We start from the raw sequence: 19,946 nt of genomic DNA, 5'->3' as shown, positions 1-19,946 counted from the left end.
ATCTTGTGGGATAAAATGTTCTACCATTAAACATAGTAGTCTGTTGTTAAAGTGACTGAAATGTGTAGAATTTATATTTAATTTAGTATAAGAACATTTCTATTTTTTTGGAGACAGAATGTTGAAAATTACCATTTGAGATTTGAGGACTTTAGATTTCATTAAACAAAAGTTACAAGACACAAAACTGCTGCAGGATGAATAAAAGGGAACACAAAAGAACACTGAGACAAATTGAAAATGTGTTTAATCAGAAATAGCCACCTTCAGGAAAGACAAAATGATTATTCATGCAGATAAACAATCATCTGCAGAATGAAAAAAAAAAAACCTCATAAACATATGCACACAAAATGATTCATGTCAGTCAATTTGTTTGCTGGTTTTAATTGTGAGCTTGGTGACTTCTTTGGTTGTGACGTTGTCTGGAAAGTAAATCATAGGACCTGAATGGACAATGAAGAAGAACAACATAGATCAGATGAGCAAAGTACAGGGATAGACGTGTTTACAGTCAGCAGCTGTCTGTGTTTGGATTCGCAAATCTCATGAAAATAGAGCCCATAAACAAACAGAATCAAAAGATAAGGTGACTGTACAATGTTGGAATGATACCTGTCTATTTAAATGTATGGCTCTCCGTTCCACCACGTCCAAATCCTAAAAAAAAAAAAAATGGTTGAAATGAATCCCCATGAATCATTCACATCACATGGAAACTGGATCTGACTGGATCAACATGTCAGTCAAACCTTGACTTTTGAAATGTGGCACATAAGTTTTTCTTCTCATTAAAGGTTAAAAAGATATTATCTAACAAACAATCCTCAGTGTGCTACTCCCATTATGTACAGGGTGGGGAAGCAAAATTTACAATGAACATTTAGTTGTTTTTTCTCAGCAGGCACTACGTCAATTGTTTTGAAACCAAACATATATTGATGTCATAATCATACCTAACACTATTATCCATACCTTTTCAGAAACTTTTGCCCATATGAGTAATCAGGAAAACAAACGTCAGAGTGTGTGATTTGCTGAATGCACTTGTCACACCAAAGGAGATTTCAAAAATAGTTGGAGTGTCCATAAAGACTGTTTAGAATGGAAAGAAGAGAATGACTATGAGCAAAACTATTACCAGAAAGTCTGGAAGATACTATTAAAGAAGAATGGGAGAAGTTGTCACCTGAATATTTGAGGAACACTTGTGCAAGTTTCAGGAAGCGTGTGAAGGCAGTTATTGAGAAAGAAGGAGGACACATAGAATAAAAACATTTTCTATTATGTCAATTTTCTTGTGGCAAATAAATTCTCATGACTTTCAGTAAACTAATTGGTCATACACTGTCTTTCAATCCCTGCCTCAAAATATTGTAAATTTTGCTTCCCCACCCTGTAATTGTGTGCTTCCATACACATATTTACAGCCTCAGTGTTATCAGTTGAAGTGTTCCAACCAAAGGTGGATCAGCCGTCACCATCGTCCTGTGACACGCCCATCAGTGGAGTGTAGATACGACAGTTTTCACTGTGGGGAAGTCAACCAGTGGAAACGTACCTTTAGGTCCAAACATTGCACCGTAGCAGGGGTTGTGACAGTATGGCTTGCCGTCATGCTGTAAAAGGCAAATGTTTAGAAACATTAGAAACACCCAAGGAAAATTAGATATCTGTCTTTAACCCTTTCATGCATGAATTATTAGAACCTTAGTCAAGATATTTTTTTCTGGAGTGTTTTTATTCCGCCTTAGGCATAAAAAAAAAAAAAAATTGTGATCAAGTCTTTTTTTCATGGAGTTACAAAAATGTCCATGCATTTAATTTTTTAAGTAAAGAAATATGTATTTAAAACCCAATATCAGAAAGTAAAATGAAAACAATGAAATAAAACCATCTTTAAGGCTGCAAATTTAATGTTTTCTCACATTTTAACATACTCTAATGCTAGTTATTACCTCATATAATATGCAAAAAACAACTCTTTTTGTCTAATAAACAACAACTGATTTACACTTAAACATGTTACTGCAGATCAGGTTTATCAAGAACAGCAAAGTTATAGTAATGGTATGAATTGCAGTGTATTATGGGATGTTGCATAAGTGTCCACTGTGTTGGCTCATGTGGAACTATAACAACAAAACCTATGAATATACAAGAGAACAGCTGGAGAAGAACTGTCCACTGGAGTGACCACAATGCATGAAAGGGTTAAAAGACTTTACTTTTATTTTTACTTTTATTGGCTTTGGACTTTTTTTTAGTTAAAAACAGTGAGTTGGTTGAAAGATAGCTCTTTTGTTGCTTTACTGTCACTTAAAGTCGTGATGATAAACATTACAAAATTTAATTCAGCTCAACTGGAATGAGTTCAACTGGACTGAGTTGTGTTTGTAACTGCTTAATTAACTATCATCCACAATATCTCTAGGAAAAATAGTATCCTCATATGACTCCAAAGGACACTACCACATATGTAACATGATCCCCATATTTGATGTAGACATGAAATTTGAAACAAATGTAGCCTAAGATTTGTTATCCCTAATCTTCCAATGGACAAAAGCACAAAAGGTAGCAGAGGATCCTGAGAATAGCTATTTTCAGGTCAACCAGTAGAGGACCAGGCAGAAATTATCTGTGCAAATGAAGTCACATACAAAGTTCTGTTCAATATACATTTAGTGACATTATGTGATTTCAATCTGATGAAGTAGCCACAGTTTATATGAACTTATATGAACTTTAAATGAACCTTAATAAAGACACGACACCACTGACATGATTAAATAAGTTATTTGTAGATTTTAATGGAATGCAGATTCTATGCCAGGGCTGTCAAACTCATGTTAGTTCAGTTCCACATTCAGCTAAATTTGATCTGCAGTGGGCCAAACCAGTAAAAGAATAACAGAATAATGCAGAAATAATGTCAACTCCAAACTTTTCTCCATGTTTTAGAGCGAAAAAAGTAAAATTACATTATGAAGATGTTTGCATCTACAAACTATCCTCTCAAACAATGTGAATAATATGAACAAACTGAAAAAAATGTGTAATTTTAACACTATTCTGCTTCAGTTTATCATTTACACATGTACATTAGAACTTACAGATCACAGTGGATCTACAAACACACAAAAATATTTAATAACAGACAGAATATTACTAAAATTGCGCTTACTTCTCTTAAGACATTTCAGGTTGTTCTTTTCATATTTGTTCAGGTTATTCAGATATTTTTTCAATATTATACTTTGTTTTAGTGCAAATACATGAAAACATTTACATTTACAAAGAGAAACATTTGGAGTTGTGAGTATTTATCGGTTATTATGACCTACCTGAGACTGAATTGATTTGAATGTGGAACCTGAACTAAAAGGATTGTTAACATCTTTGTGTAATTTTTACATTCACATATTCATCCCCAGGGCCGGACTGGACCCTTTGGTGGGCCAGATTTGGGCCCTGGGACGCATGTTTGACACTTGTGTTCTATGCCCATGTTTACATCCAAAGATTATTTCATGGTTTCAAGAATATTCCATATTGTGAAAGATGACAAACTTCCTGTCAGAGTGGTAACATGGTGTTGACATTCCACTTTGTGAACTCAGCCTCTCCCTTTCATTCCTTCAAAGACCTTTTTAAGAAGTCCGATTTTCCATATTTACTCAAATCCATTAAGCTGTTGTTATTCTCTGTCATAATGTTTAACAGGAGGCGGATTTCTCCTTCTGACCAGAGATATCCACTTTTATTTGAAGTAATGCATCTCTATCAGAGAGGATTTGTCTTTACTGTTTGTGTCCAAATGGGCCAAATGCACTGTATACATGTACAAACCCCATCAAATGGAAAGAATATCTACGTAGCACACATACAGCGCTCATGAAATGCTCCCTTTAGATGGCTAGATGTCTAATCCAAATGAAACATGGTGTCATAAACCACAGAATATTATCATACAGAACAGTGGAATACTATATCATGAGAAACTTAATGTACAAATGCATCTGTCGATTGAACGATTCTCAGAATTCCATCATTAGGGTTTGGACAAATCCCGGTCATAGTTCAAAGCAATTTTGGTCTAACCTGTGTTCTCATATCTTCACCCAAGTTAACATATCATACTGTTTTTCCCTGAAAGATGTTATATGTTATTATGAAAATAAGGACAAATGTCTCCAATATTTAGTTAATTTTTTTTTATTTTATTGAGTAAATATTTTATTCATAAACAAAAATTTTCAGCCTCCAAACCAACCTTTCCTCATTTTTTAATTGAATTTAATTCACTTCACAAATCATTAACCCTTGTTAATAATAAAAAAATAAGACATTCCTTGATAGTTATGATAAGTTATTTAATGTTTCCTCTGACATTTGATGAAATTTTAGGTAAGAAATTATTTATGCATGCATGTATGTATGTATTTATTTATTATTTATTTTTGTATATGAATTATTGAAAATGTATTTCATGCATATATTGATTTTATGATTGTATTTTGTTCTTATATCTGTATTCTCTTGTATTCATTGTGTTATATGCTAAATGTTTGACAAAGTTTGTAAATTGATATTTAAATAAAGTTTAAATAAATAAATAAATTAAATAAATAAAAAAAACAAACATAGTTCAGTGCGATACCAGTCATCCCTGTGGAGACACCGGTACAATTGTCTTTAAAAATATTGATGATGTTTTGTCTGTGTTTTTAAATGTATTCTGTTTGTTGATTGTTTGTTTGTTTGTTTGTTTGTTTTTAAATGGACTCTCAAGTCTGCAAATAAAGATGATGATGATGATAACTAGTGTGGAACATAGTCGTTGAGCTGACTGGTACCTCACCTCCGCATGTGAACCTGGTGAAAGGGTCTTGCTGCACTTCTCACACTTCAGACAGGGCCTGTGCCAGTCCTTGCCCAGTGACGTCACCCTCTCAGCTGCAAAAAAAACCCCAAAAACAAAATTAACTTCCCCCTCCAGCCTTGGACATCCTGCTACGTAACCACAAAGACTGATACTGTAGTCGAAGGATCAGAATGTGTCAAGTGTTGCGAGGTCACTTCGGGGTCAGTTCATGTCTCAGTCCATCTATGCTGACCAGATTCTTTAGACAACAAGATAAGTCTGAGAACATAGTTTGGGCGTGGTACTTATGGGAGAAAAGTGGATTGAGTGTCCCTGAGGAATCTGTCGTCTTCTTGCCTCATAAACTCTGATAAAGCCTGTCTTTATCTGCAGGGTCCATCTGCAGAAAAACCCATCAGGAGGGTTATAAAAGTGGGAGGAACCAGGGAGTTTAATGTTTCAGAGGTGAGTTGAGGTTAACAGACTTTTGAGCCCTGTCCCCGTGTTACAAGAGCAATAGGTGCAAGAATCTGCACGCAACGACCAAATTAAAGCTGTTTGTTCAGGTCGGAGAGAGCAACATCTGATGTAAAGGCCAGGAAATGATGAATAACAGGAGTGTCATCATGACCTGAGTTTCTACATAACATGGTGTTATGTAGAAACACCATGTCATGTAGAGGGTATTTTTTTTTAATCATCTTCTTCTTCCTCTTTTTTTTTTTTTTTTTTTTTTTTTTTTACTTTATTTATCCCACAATGAGCCATTCAGTTTACAGTCTCCAAATGTGGCTCAAGAGTGAATCATAGTACAATATACAAAAACAACAACACAGACACTGACCATTTCAGACATCATATATCAGTGTTTTTCAACTTTGGGGTTGCATAGAATTCAAATGGGGTCGCCTGAAACTTCTAGTAATTGATAAAAATATAAATAAAAACTTAGTAATAAAAAAATATATATGGTGATTTGAGAGAGACAATCCTAATCCATAACAGACATGACAAACTGTGGGTGTGAAACTGCAGCACTGTGGTTCTGTTTATGTGTCAAATGTTCACTGTGGTTGGTTTCAGATGCTGCAGCTCTTTTATAATTCATAGTTTCAGTTCTTGTTTGTTCAGCATTAATTGTCCTCCTTGTAAATCACAGCTGGACTGACTGTACATATCCTGACCAAGGAAAATCCAATTCTTCCTTTGTGCAGTAATCTACACCCGGATTTACTGCCTCCGTCCACAATAATATACATTATATAGACTAAATGTCCTCTAAAACTAACATTTATTTGCAACATAGTATAGCAAACTATTACATGATCCACCAAAAATTTATTTTAGCAAAAAAAAGTCTCAGTTTTGAATGTCTGGGGTTGCCAGAAAATTGTGATGTTAAAATGGAGTCATGAGCCAAAAAAGGTTGGAACCACTGCTTTATATACTGTCAACGTAAGCAGCTTAATACGGTCATTCAGGCATATACATGTGCAATTACACACAACATCACAAAAAATAAAAGACACAGGTAAGTAAGTCAACAGGCACAATGTAGGTTATTCAAACCAAGGTTATTATCGTCAACGAAAACTAACGAAATGACGAAAACTAGAATTGTAAAAACATTTTCGTTAACTGAAATAAATAAAAACTAGAATTAAAAGAAAAAAAAACGATAACTAACTGAAACTGTATTGTGTGCTTACAAAACGAACTAAAACGTGTAAAAATTATGGATAAAATTCCCTTCGTTTTCGTCTTTGTCAATGTCGGATTGAAATGAAATCGATTTATTTCCCTCAAGCAATTTTAGCTGCTGGCACCATATGATATTTAACGGTCCATCACTTCTCGTCGCTTGTCGTTTACAGTCGTCTTCTGGTCCCCACTCTACCTGGAAACATGGAGACTAAAGTTGGGAGAAAGCAGCAGAGTCCTGTCTGGGATTTATTTGAATATGACGGTGAAGAAGAGAAACGATATAAAAAAAAAAACAAAAACTAAACTAAAACTAAGCATTTAGAAAATAACGAAAACTAATAAAAACTAGTAAAGCTGCTCTAAAAACTAATTAAAACTAACTGAATTAGAGAAAAAAAAGTCCAAACTAAATAAAACTAAACTATAATGAAAAATCCAAAACTATTACAACCTTGATTCAAACCGTCGACTACTTTTACTCATTTGACTCATCAGTACCCTGGATGACATTTGGTTTAAAACAGTACAAATAGACTTGTGTGGCATGGAATTCCAGAACAGGGTCAGATCTCAGACCATTTCAGAAAAATGTGGTGAGACTAATGTGGGATGCAATTCAAACCTGAAATAATGACTGTACTTATGTTCAAAAACAAGCCACGGAAATGAGCAGACTGTTTTTTTTTTCTGCCTAAACGGTAACGTTCGACCAGGTTAAGGTCAACGTCCGTCCTGAGTGTTGGGATGATCAATGCTGCTGCAGTTGTTAAACATATACTGAATGCATGGGTCACTTATCTTCTTCTGTAATGTGAAAGGAAACAGGGTGTGACACATTGAGGAATTATCCCTGCTTTCTGCATGAACTCTTGGAGCGTTAGGGGCTCAGTCCAACATACACAAACACACAAATCTGAATGGAAAAACACACAGTGAGGGGAACCGTTCCAACGATTCACTTCATTCCATCCCAAAATAGATTAATGAAGAGGTTGTATAACGGTTTCATTCTGCAAAAAAGAACCTAAAACAGCATATGATGTGATGGATGTTAAATACAGTAGCGCTATGAGGTCATGGTTCAACTTGTAAGGCTGATATATTGTTGCAGTGTTAGATACCACAAAGAATTTGTCTAAATTTGTAACTACAAGCAGAAGTTGGTTAGTGTAACACAGCACAAAGACTGGAAACAAGATCCCCTTCATCTGTCCAAGGTCTAGTTTCAATGACTAACTGACCAACAGAGAATTAAAGGTCTAGAGTACAGGTGTCAAACATGTGGCCCGGGGGCCAAATCCGGTCCACCAAAGGGTCCAGTCTGGCCCCTGGGATGAATTTGTGAAAAGCAAAAATTACACTAAGATATTAATCATTTTGGTTTAGGTTCCACATACAGATCAATTTAATCTCAAGTGGGTCGGATCAGTAAAATACCATCATAATAACCTATAAATACTCACAACTCCAAATTTTTCTCTTTGTAAATGTAAAAATTTTCATGGCATTTTACTGTATTTACACTAAAACAAACTATCATTTCACAAAAACATGAAAACCTCAACAAATATAAACATTCTGAAATGTCAGAAGTGTAATTTTAACAATGTTCTGCCTTTTATTAAATATTTTGTGTATCTGTAGATCCACTGTGACCTGTAAGTTGTAATTTACAAATGTAAATGGTAAAATGAGGCATAATATTGTTAAAATTCCACTTAGTTTTCTTAAGAAATTTCAGTTTGTTCATGTTATTCACATTGTTTTAAAAGATAGTTGGTAGATGTAAACATTTTCATTGCAGAATTTTACTTTTTTTTGCTCTAAAACATAGAAGAAAGTTTGGAGTTGACATTATTTGTATATTATTATGTTGTTATTTCACTGGTCCGGCCCACTTCAGATCAAATTTGGCTCAATGTGGCCCCTGAACAAAAATGAGTTTGACACCCCTGGTCTAGAGTAAGGATCGAATTGCAGAAATAATAATATAATAAGTATCAGAGTATTACAGTTTAATTAGTGTATGACATTGATCTGTCTTCATTATCTTTAGCTGTTTATATAGTCATCAATTTTGCACTGTCCCAAACAAAAGATGAGAAAACAGAATATCTTTGGTGGTGACTCTAAACGGTGGTCTTGCATCACATACTCAGGAAGTTTCATTGTCCTGGTCAGTCTGGTCGACCAAAGGCAGCCTGGGACCGAAACCAGGCAGTGGTACAAGTTCAGTCTTAAATGAATTGATCTGCTGCTACATCTACTAAACCAGTGTTTCCCAACCAGTGTGCCGTGAGAAATCATCAGGTATGCCATGGAAAATTATCCAATTTCACCTGATTGGTACTGTGCCAATCATCCTGCACCAGTTATCCACTCGACAACAACAGTTTCCTGTTTCCCTTTGCAAAATAAAAGTGAACGTAAACTGGCCCCGTTGCAGTGCGTTCTGTTGATAAAGCCCCCCTCACTAGTGATGTGCAGATTAGTGGTTACCCGCGAACCCCTGGTACTGGGTTGGGGTGGAGGAGATATGCCTCCCATACCATTATACAACGGACCTCAGTCCATAAGCCGGGGGGGGGGTCCATCTGAGGGGTCACTGATGCACCCCTCTCAACTTTCTTGTTCCAAACACCCACAACAAAGCTACCCGTGCACCCCCGATCCCCCCCCACCCCCCAACCCCCTACTGATAGAAAGACGAAAAAGAGAGAGACTCAGAGCTGTTGAGGAAGATTTGTGTGTGTCTGTATTGAGTTCCTTCAAGAATATCGGCTTTGTGTTCAACTAAACAGGCCCAGGTTTCACACTGAGGAAGGAAACTGACACTAGATTTCTATTATATTTCAATAAATATACTTTTTGTCACTTTTTGTTTGGTGGTGTGCTTTGTGATTTTTCTGATGTAAAATATGTGCCATGGCTCAAAAAGGTTAAGAAATACTGTACTAAACACCTAACTGGATTTCTGCAAGAAATGATGCAATGATTAGTATGACACGTGTTTATATAGCTCAAAACGCTAACCTCAAAATAACTTTGTAAAATTGCTTACTCAGCTTTACGTGACAGTTTGGTTCACATTCTCCATCTACTCCTTCACTGTAAGCCCAGATAAGTGGCGTTTACTCAAAAAATTTGAGGCAAGTGATTGCACTTAAATAATTTGAGCAATGATCGACTAATCAATTGGTTTAAGTAGGTTCAACTTTAATGCTAAAAGTATTGAACCTAAACTATTAAGTAGAAAACACTAAAAGACAAGTTATTTGTACTTTAAATCTGTTGTAAAATCAACCCCACTATCCAACCATTCAACTCAGCATTTTAGCTTACACTGACTAATTTTCTCAATTGCAGCCAGATTAATTTATCATTGATTAAACACTTTATTTTTAAGACAACTCAAAATCCTATTCCTCACCAAAATAGTTACAAAATTATTCAGTTTAATAAGTTGTAGCATGTATGGAAGTTAGTTCAATGTCATTTGCCGCTGCAGCAAGTGCATTTAATTTGATGAAACATTATAATTTCCATTGGACAACAACAGTTTTAGATGAACAGAAAAGCCCTTGTTCTTCCTCTGGCTCTGACTCATGGTGCAGCTGTACAAAAATACAAAAACAAACACAAAAAGGCCAATAAACACTGCCATACACACATTAAATCCAAATTAACACTAACACCACAACCCTGCTGAACCCCTGCACAGAAAAAGAACACATTTTCAACAACATGCCCAATACCCACAATGCAATGCGAAGATAAAAAGGTGTGGTCATGACTAAAACTTTGCGATTTAATTCCATTCAATTTAAACTTTTTCGTACTTTCAACTATGTCTACAAATTAGTAGAATATACTGAACATTTTATAGTAACATCATAAAACTTAAATCATTTAAGTGCATTGTAATTAAAGCATTTTAGTAAATACAAATTCCGGGCTTACAGTGTTGAAGTGTTTGGCTCAGTTTTCTTATTTACCACTGTAGTCGGACACATAGACCACACGTGGTGATGAGGTTTCATTCTTATTTGCTGAATTGTGCCTGAGCTTTAGTTCATTATATTATCACCCAATCTGCATATACAGTATGTTATGCCTGTTTGTTCATGGAATCTACAGTGTTTGTGCTGTGGATGGGCATTTTAACCCTTTAAGCATCAAAGTTACAATTTTGTGACAAGCAACATAACTGAAGGAAACAGACAGCTTTTTGAAATCTTGATATCAAAACTGAATATTTAAGAAAAGAAAAAAAGAAAAAAACCTCCGGTGCCTAAAGGTTTATAAGGACTTTCTGTGAATAACTGAGCCAGTTAAAGTTGTTTAGTTGAGGTGTTTTCGTTAACCCGTGCCCTCCACCCAAACTAAAATAACAACAAAAGCTGATAACTGAGGAGAGGATCAACTACAAGTATACTAGTACGTCAGTATCGATTATTCACGCATATCCTATGTTTCTACCATTACTCAGAAGAACAGTTTTTTGTTCTGTTTTGTCACCAGTGTCATCCTGCATTCATGTTTGTTACTTATTACCTGTGATTTTGTTTTATCCCTTTAACTAAAAAACTCGAAACAGACAAAACAAACCCTGACTCAAATGACTTCACTTTTTGCACTCTTGCCTCTGTTTTGTCTTTACATTATTAAGTCTGTGGTTCTGCTGCATTAGAACGCAGGAGTGCCTATAAAGTTTTCCAGCTAGAGGAGTGTGCTAAACTTTTTTTTTTTTTTTTTTTTGGTTTCCTTTGCTGTCAGTCTCTGGAAGTGGACCAGAAAGCCTCTTCATCATTCAGTGAGGCAGGCATGCAGCGGTAGCCTGATTGTTTCCATCTGAGAGCTTAGAAACATTAAGACAGATGAGCAGCGTAACAGTCAGAGAAAGGAGTGTGGAAGGTGGGCTGAGGGGGGCTGAGGTGGAATGGAGAGTGTTCAGGACTGTGACAAAACTGTGCATCAACCCCAAGAAGAAAAAGATTTGTTTCAGCTACTTTTCTCTTAGGTGTATTTAAAAAATAAAACATTTTTTCTTTCCCCACACAGACAGAAAAAAAGATTAGTAGGTTTGTTTTGGCTGAAACAAATTGGTTTGCTTGTTTTGGCCAAAGGGGGAAGACGTTTATCCCTGAAAAGGAAGAGTAGAAAGGATGGCCCCAGTTGCAAGGTCACTTCTTCTGACTGACAGTCCACAGACTTGGCAGACCTTGAGCGCATTGGCCTCTGCCTCTGGAGGAGATTTATTCTGCTGTGACTACTGAGCCGGATAGGATGTGGTAAATGGATTAAGATGAGAATCAAATGGAGCTGTCCTTTTCCTTTCCTGCAGTAATCGGCCCTCACTTTGATGGTATCCTCACGCGACAGACCTACAAGACGGACTAGTTCAGGGCAGGGAGAATGTTGCTCAATTGCACTGTTATTCATTTACTAAATCAAGAGGAGTCCAAGGACATCACAGATACTGAAATTCCAAAATAATCTTCTAACAAGACAAGTTGGAGAGTGCACTGACCTTTTAATCTGCCACAGTTGGACATAAAAAATGTATAGGGTGTAAATAGGCACATATGAGTTCTGATTAGGATGAAAAAAGAACATGCAGTACACTTTTACCTCTATAGCTACTTTTGACATTATGGTTTTAGATGCAAAACAACAAATTTACAAAATACCACCACAGTAACAGGATTAAAAAAACTGCTCTCATAGAGTATTTATGTACCGTTCTTTGTCACATGCTCTACTGTTCTGCTTTCTGCACGTGGAGCACATGTTGCCTATACAACCTCTAACCCTGTGTTTATAGACTATTTTATTTTACAATTTTAAGGTCACACTAAGGTTATGTGATGTTTAATATTTAACTTGAAAATCATCTTGCTCTGTTGGTTAAATTCAGCTTCCTGTCACTTGCAAATGTACTGAAACCTCTAACCAGGAAATGAAGTAATTTAAATCAAATACTAAAAGATATTTCTGAAAGTAATAAAAAAGCAAAAGTCTTACCAAAGTAAACTTCCTTTTGGCACTTTGGACACTTCGGCATTTTGTTGCAGCTTGGATGTGTTAATCTGAAGGAGAGAAAGCTCGGTGGAGTATCCTGGCTGCAGCTGTATGTGTCCACCTGTCAGCTCTGACCACGCCTCGCTGTGAACTGCAGATGTGTGCTCCGTCCTGTATTTATAGCACAGAGGAAATAGTTCAACTGAAACTTTGCTGTTTTTTTTTTTCTAGTAGTGGGAGAGGCTTCAGAGTGGGTATGTTCCTCTGCGCCTGTGTACATGCACAAAACATCACATGGGACAGTGGAATGAAAGAATGAGGCTGCTGCTCATTGAAAACACTGGTTTATTTGGCGTTTTCTGCTACTACAGAAACCCCAATGACATAGAACTGCAACAGGAAACCATGCACCACTGTCTGAAGAATTTAACGCTGAACTTAGAAATAATGGGTGGTTTACTCAGTTTAGTTGGAGGACTTGACTAGTTTTTGATGAGTTTTTATTAGCGTTGCACTAGGTATTTTCTGTTTTGTTTTGTTTTTTCTTTTCTTTTTATTGATATTTATGCAGGGACTCTACAGAATTGTGATTCAGACATGAATTAATACAAATAAGAACAGTCCCCACACCCCCACTTCCCACCCATGTTCCAACAGAACCCCACCCCTAACAAACAAACAAACAATAAATAAATAAATAAAAGTTAAAAAAAAAAAAAAAAAAAAAAGAAAAAGAAAAAAGGGTCACTGTACCATTTAGCAGATTGGCTTTAATTTCTCTATAATAAAGGGTCGGTCTTACTAAACATCAGTATGGGTAATATCCAACTTCTCTATATGCGTTAGAAAAGGCTTCCATATCTCATAGACTTTCTGAACACATCCTCTGGTAGAATAATAATAATAATAATAATAATAATAATAATAATAATAATAATGATGGATTAGATTTATATAGCGCTTTTCTATGAACACATACTCAAAGCGCGTACAGAGGATCCGTTATTCATTCGCTCTCACATCCTCCCTCTGGTGGTGGTAAACTACATTTGTAGCCACAGCTGTCCTGGGGCAGACCGACGGAAGCATGGCTGCCAATCTGCACCTACAGCCCCTCCCACCACCACCAAACATTCACACGCATTCATACACCAGTGTGAGTAGCAGCACTGGAGGCAACAAGGGTGAAGTGTCTTGCCCAAGGACACAACAGCACATGGACAGAGCGGGATACGAACCGCCAACCCTTCGGTTATGGGACGACCCGGTCTACCATCTGAGCCATGGCCGTCCTCAGAACAGTAGACTGACTGGTTCTGCAGCGTTTTTCATTTGCATGTTTTCTTGGTTTGCATCGTTTCTTTATTTGCAGAGCATTTGAATGATTATACATGTGTTTTTGTGTCTTGCTGCGCATTTTTTCCATTTCCACCATGTTCCTCTTTTTGTACCTCGTTTAGACTTGTGTTTGAGTTTGTGAATTTGCATCGTTTCTGTACTCGTAGCTGTTTTCTCTAACTGAGACGCATTGGGCCGATGGAATGTGTTTGGCCCTTGTCAGCCACCGTATATCTGTGACTTGACACAGATGTTAAATTCATGGGGCTGCACTAAGGGTCCAGTGTTAGTTGTCATGTTTGAACAGTGTTTTTGTCATCAAGGGTTCTTTGTGGTCACATGACTGAAAACTATGAATTAAAATGACCATTTCCAAACTTAAATTTGCTGTTGAAATGTTGCCAAGGCATGGTAGTCCAATGCTGATGGAAAGGAGGCAACACATGACAATGATGTATGTGCCAAAGTATAATATGTCTGAAGTGTGTCTATACACAATCTTTTCTGCAGACTCTGCAGGTCTACATGTGATCTGAGCTCTTTTGTAATGGGGTAATTACCACAGTTCACACTGCACAGGGAGTGGTGGAGGACTTTTGTCAGTGGCTTAAGTAGGTAAATAAGGATGTAACATCATACTGCAGTCTACTAATTCATCTTTACAGCAGGGCAGAATGCCACTGTGGGAGAAACACTGAATTATTTACACTCTGTTGTTTTGGAGGTTTTCTTTTGCTCTTGTGTTCAGGGTAAACTTACTTTGGAATCCTCATTTGATACCTTAAAGCAGTGTTTCCCAACCAGTGTGCCGAGGCACATAAGTGTGCCATGAGAAATCATCAGGTGTGCCGTAGAAGATTATCTAATTTCACTTGATTGGTTCTGTAAGAAAGCTGCATGATATAGATACGTACGACTGCATGCGCCAGTGATCCACTCTACAACAGTTTCCCTTTGCAAAGTGAAAATGAAGGTGAACCAGCCCCAGTGCTGTGTGTTCTGGTGATAAACCCACCCACACTAGTGTTGTGTGGACCTGTGGATTGGGTTGGGGGGGTGGGGGCATATGCCTCTGGTATATGAATCTTCAATTCCTTCAAGAATATCAGTTTTGTGTTCAACTAAACAGGCCCAGGTTTCACACTCTGTGTGTTTACATGACAACTTTTATTCCTGGTTTAATCTGAATAAACATTAGATCCTATTTCAGATGTCCATGTAAACACCTTATTCCAGTTGAAAAAGAATAGTTCGGAATAAATTTAAATCCGAATAAAGTCACTGGTTTAATCCCCTTTTAATTCCAAACTAAATTATTCCTCGGACATGTAAACCCTTTATTCCGTTTGGACTTTATTCCTTCCATTCTGCACATGCTTGTTGTCTTGTCCTGTCGCGATGACGCACACATTCTGCTCTGGTGGAAGAATATGCACTGCAGTCTAGTCTTACCAAACTGTTCCAGTGGGCTGTTCTGATGGGATCTACCAGCCTGGAAAACCCTGAAGGAACAGTTCAACACCTGTTTTTTTATTAATTCATTTGTCATGCACTAATCAGTTTGCACTGCAGTGCACCAATTGCCTTATTCTTGCAGCCCTTCTGTTAGCTTAGCTTAGCCTAGTTTAGCATAATCGCTTCATTCCAATGGTCAGACGTAGCCAGGCTTTCATGGGTGATCCGTAGTATTTTATGAGTGATTTTGTGAAATTCGGTTCTCCCTAATCATTCCTTTAGTCCGTTGGGGTCAATATGATCACAAACTGAGGCTCAAATCATGGTCATGTGACTTACTGCAGGAATAAAATCTTGGGAAATAAAAACTAATGCAAAGCTAAAACGCTAAAGCAAAGCTAATTTAGCGCATGCATCCCTTCCAACAAAAAGATTTTCTAACTTCCGTCAACACAACAGTCCCAAGATTGTATGAGTGCAGTAAATTGCAGATCTAAAGAAATAATTAGGGAGAATCGGATTTCAGAAAATCACTTACAAAAGACAACAAATCACCTTTAAAAAACTGGCTACATGTGACCATGGAAATGCAGTGACTATGCTAAGCTAAGCTAACAGAAGGGCTGCGAGAACAAGGCAACGTGAGCACTGCAGCGCAAACCCTTCTGCTCAGTTATCTACCTCATTAATACCTCATGTAAACCTTTATTCGGGTTTAACATTTCCATGTAAACAGAAGAGAAAATACTTTAGTTCTGAATTAATTTCTTCTGGAAAAATAAATCAGATTTAAAAAACATCAAGTAACTGTACCCACTGAGGACATAAACTGAGACTAGATTTGCATTATATTTCAATAAATACACTTTCTGTGACATTTTTGTTGGTGTGCCTTGTGACTTTTCTAATGTAAAATATGTGCCGTGGCTCAGAAAGGTTGGAAACACTGCCTTAAAGAGTGTTGCCGATGAACAGTACATATTTTGTCGTAACCACAGGGTTAATCGAGGTCATCTTTTCTTTGCTTTCATTGTGCGTCAACTCAACACAGAAAATGCAAAAGTGAAATCTGTTTCCACGCCTGGCAGAGTCTTTGTCTGTTTCTGTTTATTTAGTGTGCTGACGTGTATGATGTGAATAAAATGACCTCCCTGCTGCTTCGTCATTCTGTACCTGATATGTGACTCCACCAGTCTGTTTCCTGCTCAACGACCACATAACTCATCTCATTAATGATCTAAGTGAAGGTGAATGAACAGAGGTGCGGTGACTGAAGATAAGCGCTTTGTTGAATGAAGTCAGTAGTTTTCCTTATTAGGCTGTGGTTAAAAATATGTATGTACAGCATGTTTATATACAGAATGTGTCATTATTTTACTTGATATTTCAACCTGTATCTGTACAAGGGCCTGATAAAAGGAAGGATTTGTCATCACGATTTGCACCACCATTTGTAGGACGATAAATATTACACCAAAAATACATAAAGTTACATTCAGAGCACAGAGAAAGGAACTTAATTTAAAATAAAGCAAAGATTGAAGTATCTTAAAGCATAATACTGCTGACAACGTCAAGATTCCAGCTCCACAAAGGCCTGTCTCCCATAGACTTCCACAGGCCATGTCAATAAATTCCATATATTTATTCATTCAGTCAGTCATTCTGGCCTCATATGTTTTAGTTCGACTCTAATAAATGTTCTACTCCATCTAAACATTATTCCACCATGTTTGAGTTTGTTCCACAGCGGTGACTGTCAGATTACTCATGTCCAGCTAATGTTCACAGCTTCTGCTGATTGAATGAAACCTTGTTTTCATCACGAATAAGCTCAAATTGTTAATAGGATAGACTAACAAAAGCATCAAATGATCTTGCTATATAAAGGTTTCATCAGGTTTGCTGAGGGCTGGTATTTTGCATGAGCCCCCCCCCCATGTTCCCTCAGTTCCACCCTATTGTCCGCATTTGGTCACTTCTGGCATTAACCTCATGGGTCCTGGCAGAGTACCTTCATCCTCACATACAGCCTGTGATTTAGAATCACTTAATTTGCCAAATGTAAAATGTGCATAAGAATGTGACTTGATGATATTTCTAAATAGAAATATAGAATAAAACAAGCACAATAAAACTCAATTTAGAGATAAAAAGAAAAACAGTATAGTACAGGGGTCTCAAACATGCGGCCCGGGCCCAAATGTGTCCCCCCAAAGGTTCCAGTCCGACCCCTGGGGTGAATTTACAAAGTGTAAAAAATTCCACAGTCCAGGCTGTGGAACTCATAATAGCATCACAGCATAATAACCTACAAAAAATAACAACTTCATATTTTCTTCTGGGTTTGATGTGGAAAAAAATATTACATTATGCTGATAAATTATGACAACTTCAAATTTTTGTCTTTGTTTTAGTGCAAAAAATAACTTTAAATTCTGCAAATATTTACATTTACAAACTATTCTGTTACTATAAAATGTGAATAACCTGAACAAATATGAACAACCTGAAATGTCTAAAGAAAATTAAGCACAGTTTTAACTATTTGCCTGTGACTACGTTTTTAGTGTCTTTGATCCGATCCATAATGCATGTGTAGAAATGTTAAGTTGAGGCAGAATATTGTTAAAATTGCACTTTTTTTTCTTAAGAAATTTCAGTTTTTTCAGGTTATTCACATCATTTTTGTTTGGATAGTTTATAAAAGTAAGTATTTTCATAATTTAATGGGGGTTTTTTGTACTAAAACACATGCATAAATGTGCAGTTGTCATTATTTCTAGTTTATTCTGTTCTTATTTTCCTGGTTCGTTCCACTGCAGATCAAATCAGACTGAATGTAGAACCTGAAAGAACAGGAGTTTGAGAGGCCTGGTTTAGTACATTATAAAAAAAGTATGTCATACCAGTTGTTTTTGTTATTTGTATTTTTTCTGTGGTTTTATCTGTGGTTCTGCTGTTTTTCCAGTGTGACAGCTGGACTTGTGAGTCTTGGGTGTAATCATTGCAACACCAACAGATCACACCCAAGTCCAGACTTTGGATCTGATCAGAGAAACTGAAAAGTTGTTGTTGCCTCATACTCAGTGGGTGTGGGTTTGCAGACGGGGCTTGTTATTTTCATTTTAATTCATTACGATGCATGTGTACGTGTACAAACACATCTTGATGAAATCACTATGGCAACCGACCGAGGAGTTAAAAAATAAACCAAAATAATAAATGTCATCTATCAGTTAAGCTACTGTCATCTTGCTCTGAAACTTGTGACTCAAACTGATTCCATTTGGCAGTTTTCTGTTTTTCTGTCTTGGGTCACAGGAAGTGAATATGAGTTTGTTTGGTACGCTGGGTAACACTTGTAACACTTTTAACGACACCATCTGAATTCTTGATCGACCTTACATACAAAGTACCTACGTTTGTCTCCTACAGATGACAACCATTAAAACTTCTAGAACAGCAGGAGTCTGGATTAAAAACTGAGCCCACTACCAAGGTAGAGTGTAACACATACGCAGATAAAAGAAGCCAAACCAAAGAATGTGTTCCAACCTCCTGTACCTCCTCAGTCATTGTGTCGCTCCTGTATTAGTATAGTGGTTTGATTTTTACCTTAGAAATCACAATTTCATCACATACAATTCATATGAACAAAATGAACCGAACCAAATGTTGTGTTGGGCGTAAACTTTCCTGTTTTTTTTTTTTTTTAACCTCAAAATCTGATCATATGACCTTAAATGGCTGTATTTAGAAATGTTTGATTTGATTTATTTACTTATTTCGAACATGCGAAGAAACAAAATAAAACAAATCAAGTTATGACAAAAACAAAATAACATTTAAATGAACAGAATCTATCTTCAAGCAGGTATAAGTCTGAACTCTGCATGGTCGAAAAAGGAGTAGGAAGAAGAAGTCTAAACTGATTTAATCCAACCCCTCAGTGCTTTTACACCTTTATCACTAAATTAATACAAGAATCAAACAATACTATTTTCCCAATTTTACCATCGAACCACAACTAATCCATAATGCAGTAACTGAATTACACACACCAGTCTGTTCATGTCAGTGCAGTCATATAAACAGACTCAACAATTCAACAGTTTTCTTCAATAATTCCAGCAGATTTATCAGTATAACATCATCCATAAACAAACAGGCCTCAGTGTCATTATTAAATACTGAACCTCTAAAGAATTAATTCTTTCTATCTTTTTTAAAACTGAATTATGTTTGATATTTGTTTTATCTCCACACACAGTTTGTTCCATCATTTTCCTCCACAGATGGTCATACAGAAACTTTTGAACCTAGTGCGTACTTTATGAATCTTTATGTTACAACCATACCCAGTCGGCCCCATTTTTGGTTAAATCTCAGTGACTCACAGTTCATCAGTGAACATTTTGGGATGGAACCTTAGTTGAAAAAGTCCAAACCCAATATAGCAGACTACAGAACTGGATGTCGTCCTTTTCAACTTTGGCTGACTGGAGCACATTTACCTGCAGGTTATTGCTTATTAAGTGGGACTCTTCTGAGGATCACC

General features: G+C 36.7%; 1 protein-coding gene across 1 annotated transcript; it reads right to left on the bottom strand.

Moving 5' to 3' along the window:
- Positions 1 to 229: 229 nt before the first annotated feature.
- Positions 230 to 12,768, bottom strand: crip1 (cysteine-rich protein 1). The gene is made up of 5 exons (XM_030126615.1): positions 12,596 to 12,768; positions 4,865 to 4,959; positions 1,562 to 1,619; positions 616 to 660; positions 230 to 446 (listed from the first exon to the last, which is right to left on the bottom strand). Exons 1-4 carry the CDS (start codon positions 12,633 to 12,635, stop codon positions 620 to 622), a joined length of 234 nt encoding a protein of 77 aa, XP_029982475.1. The 5' UTR covers positions 12,636 to 12,768; the 3' UTR covers positions 230 to 446; positions 616 to 619.
- Positions 12,769 to 19,946: the final 7,178 nt, after the last annotated feature.

Source organism: Sphaeramia orbicularis, chromosome 22 (assembly GCF_902148855.1).
Source record: "Sphaeramia orbicularis chromosome 22, fSphaOr1.1, whole genome shotgun sequence".
NCBI classification, from domain to species: domain Eukaryota; kingdom Metazoa; phylum Chordata; class Actinopteri; order Kurtiformes; family Apogonidae; genus Sphaeramia; species Sphaeramia orbicularis.
This window is presented reverse-complemented; position numbering and strand designations above follow the sequence as displayed.

Bases quoted from the DNA above. Each gene is read 5' to 3' on its own strand.
- crip1 (XM_030126615.1), bottom strand. From the start codon at position 12,635: ATGCCGAAGTGTCCAAAGTGCCAAAAGGAAGTTTACTTTG. The intron at 4,960-12,595 runs GTAAGACTTTTG...TTTTTTTTGCAG, and splicing joins CCAAAAGGAAGTTTACTTTG to CTGAGAGGGTGACGTCACTG. The intron at 661-1,561 runs GTACGTTTCCAC...TTTTTTTTTTAG, and splicing joins TGCAATGTTTGGACCTAAAG to GATTTGGACGTGGTGGAACG.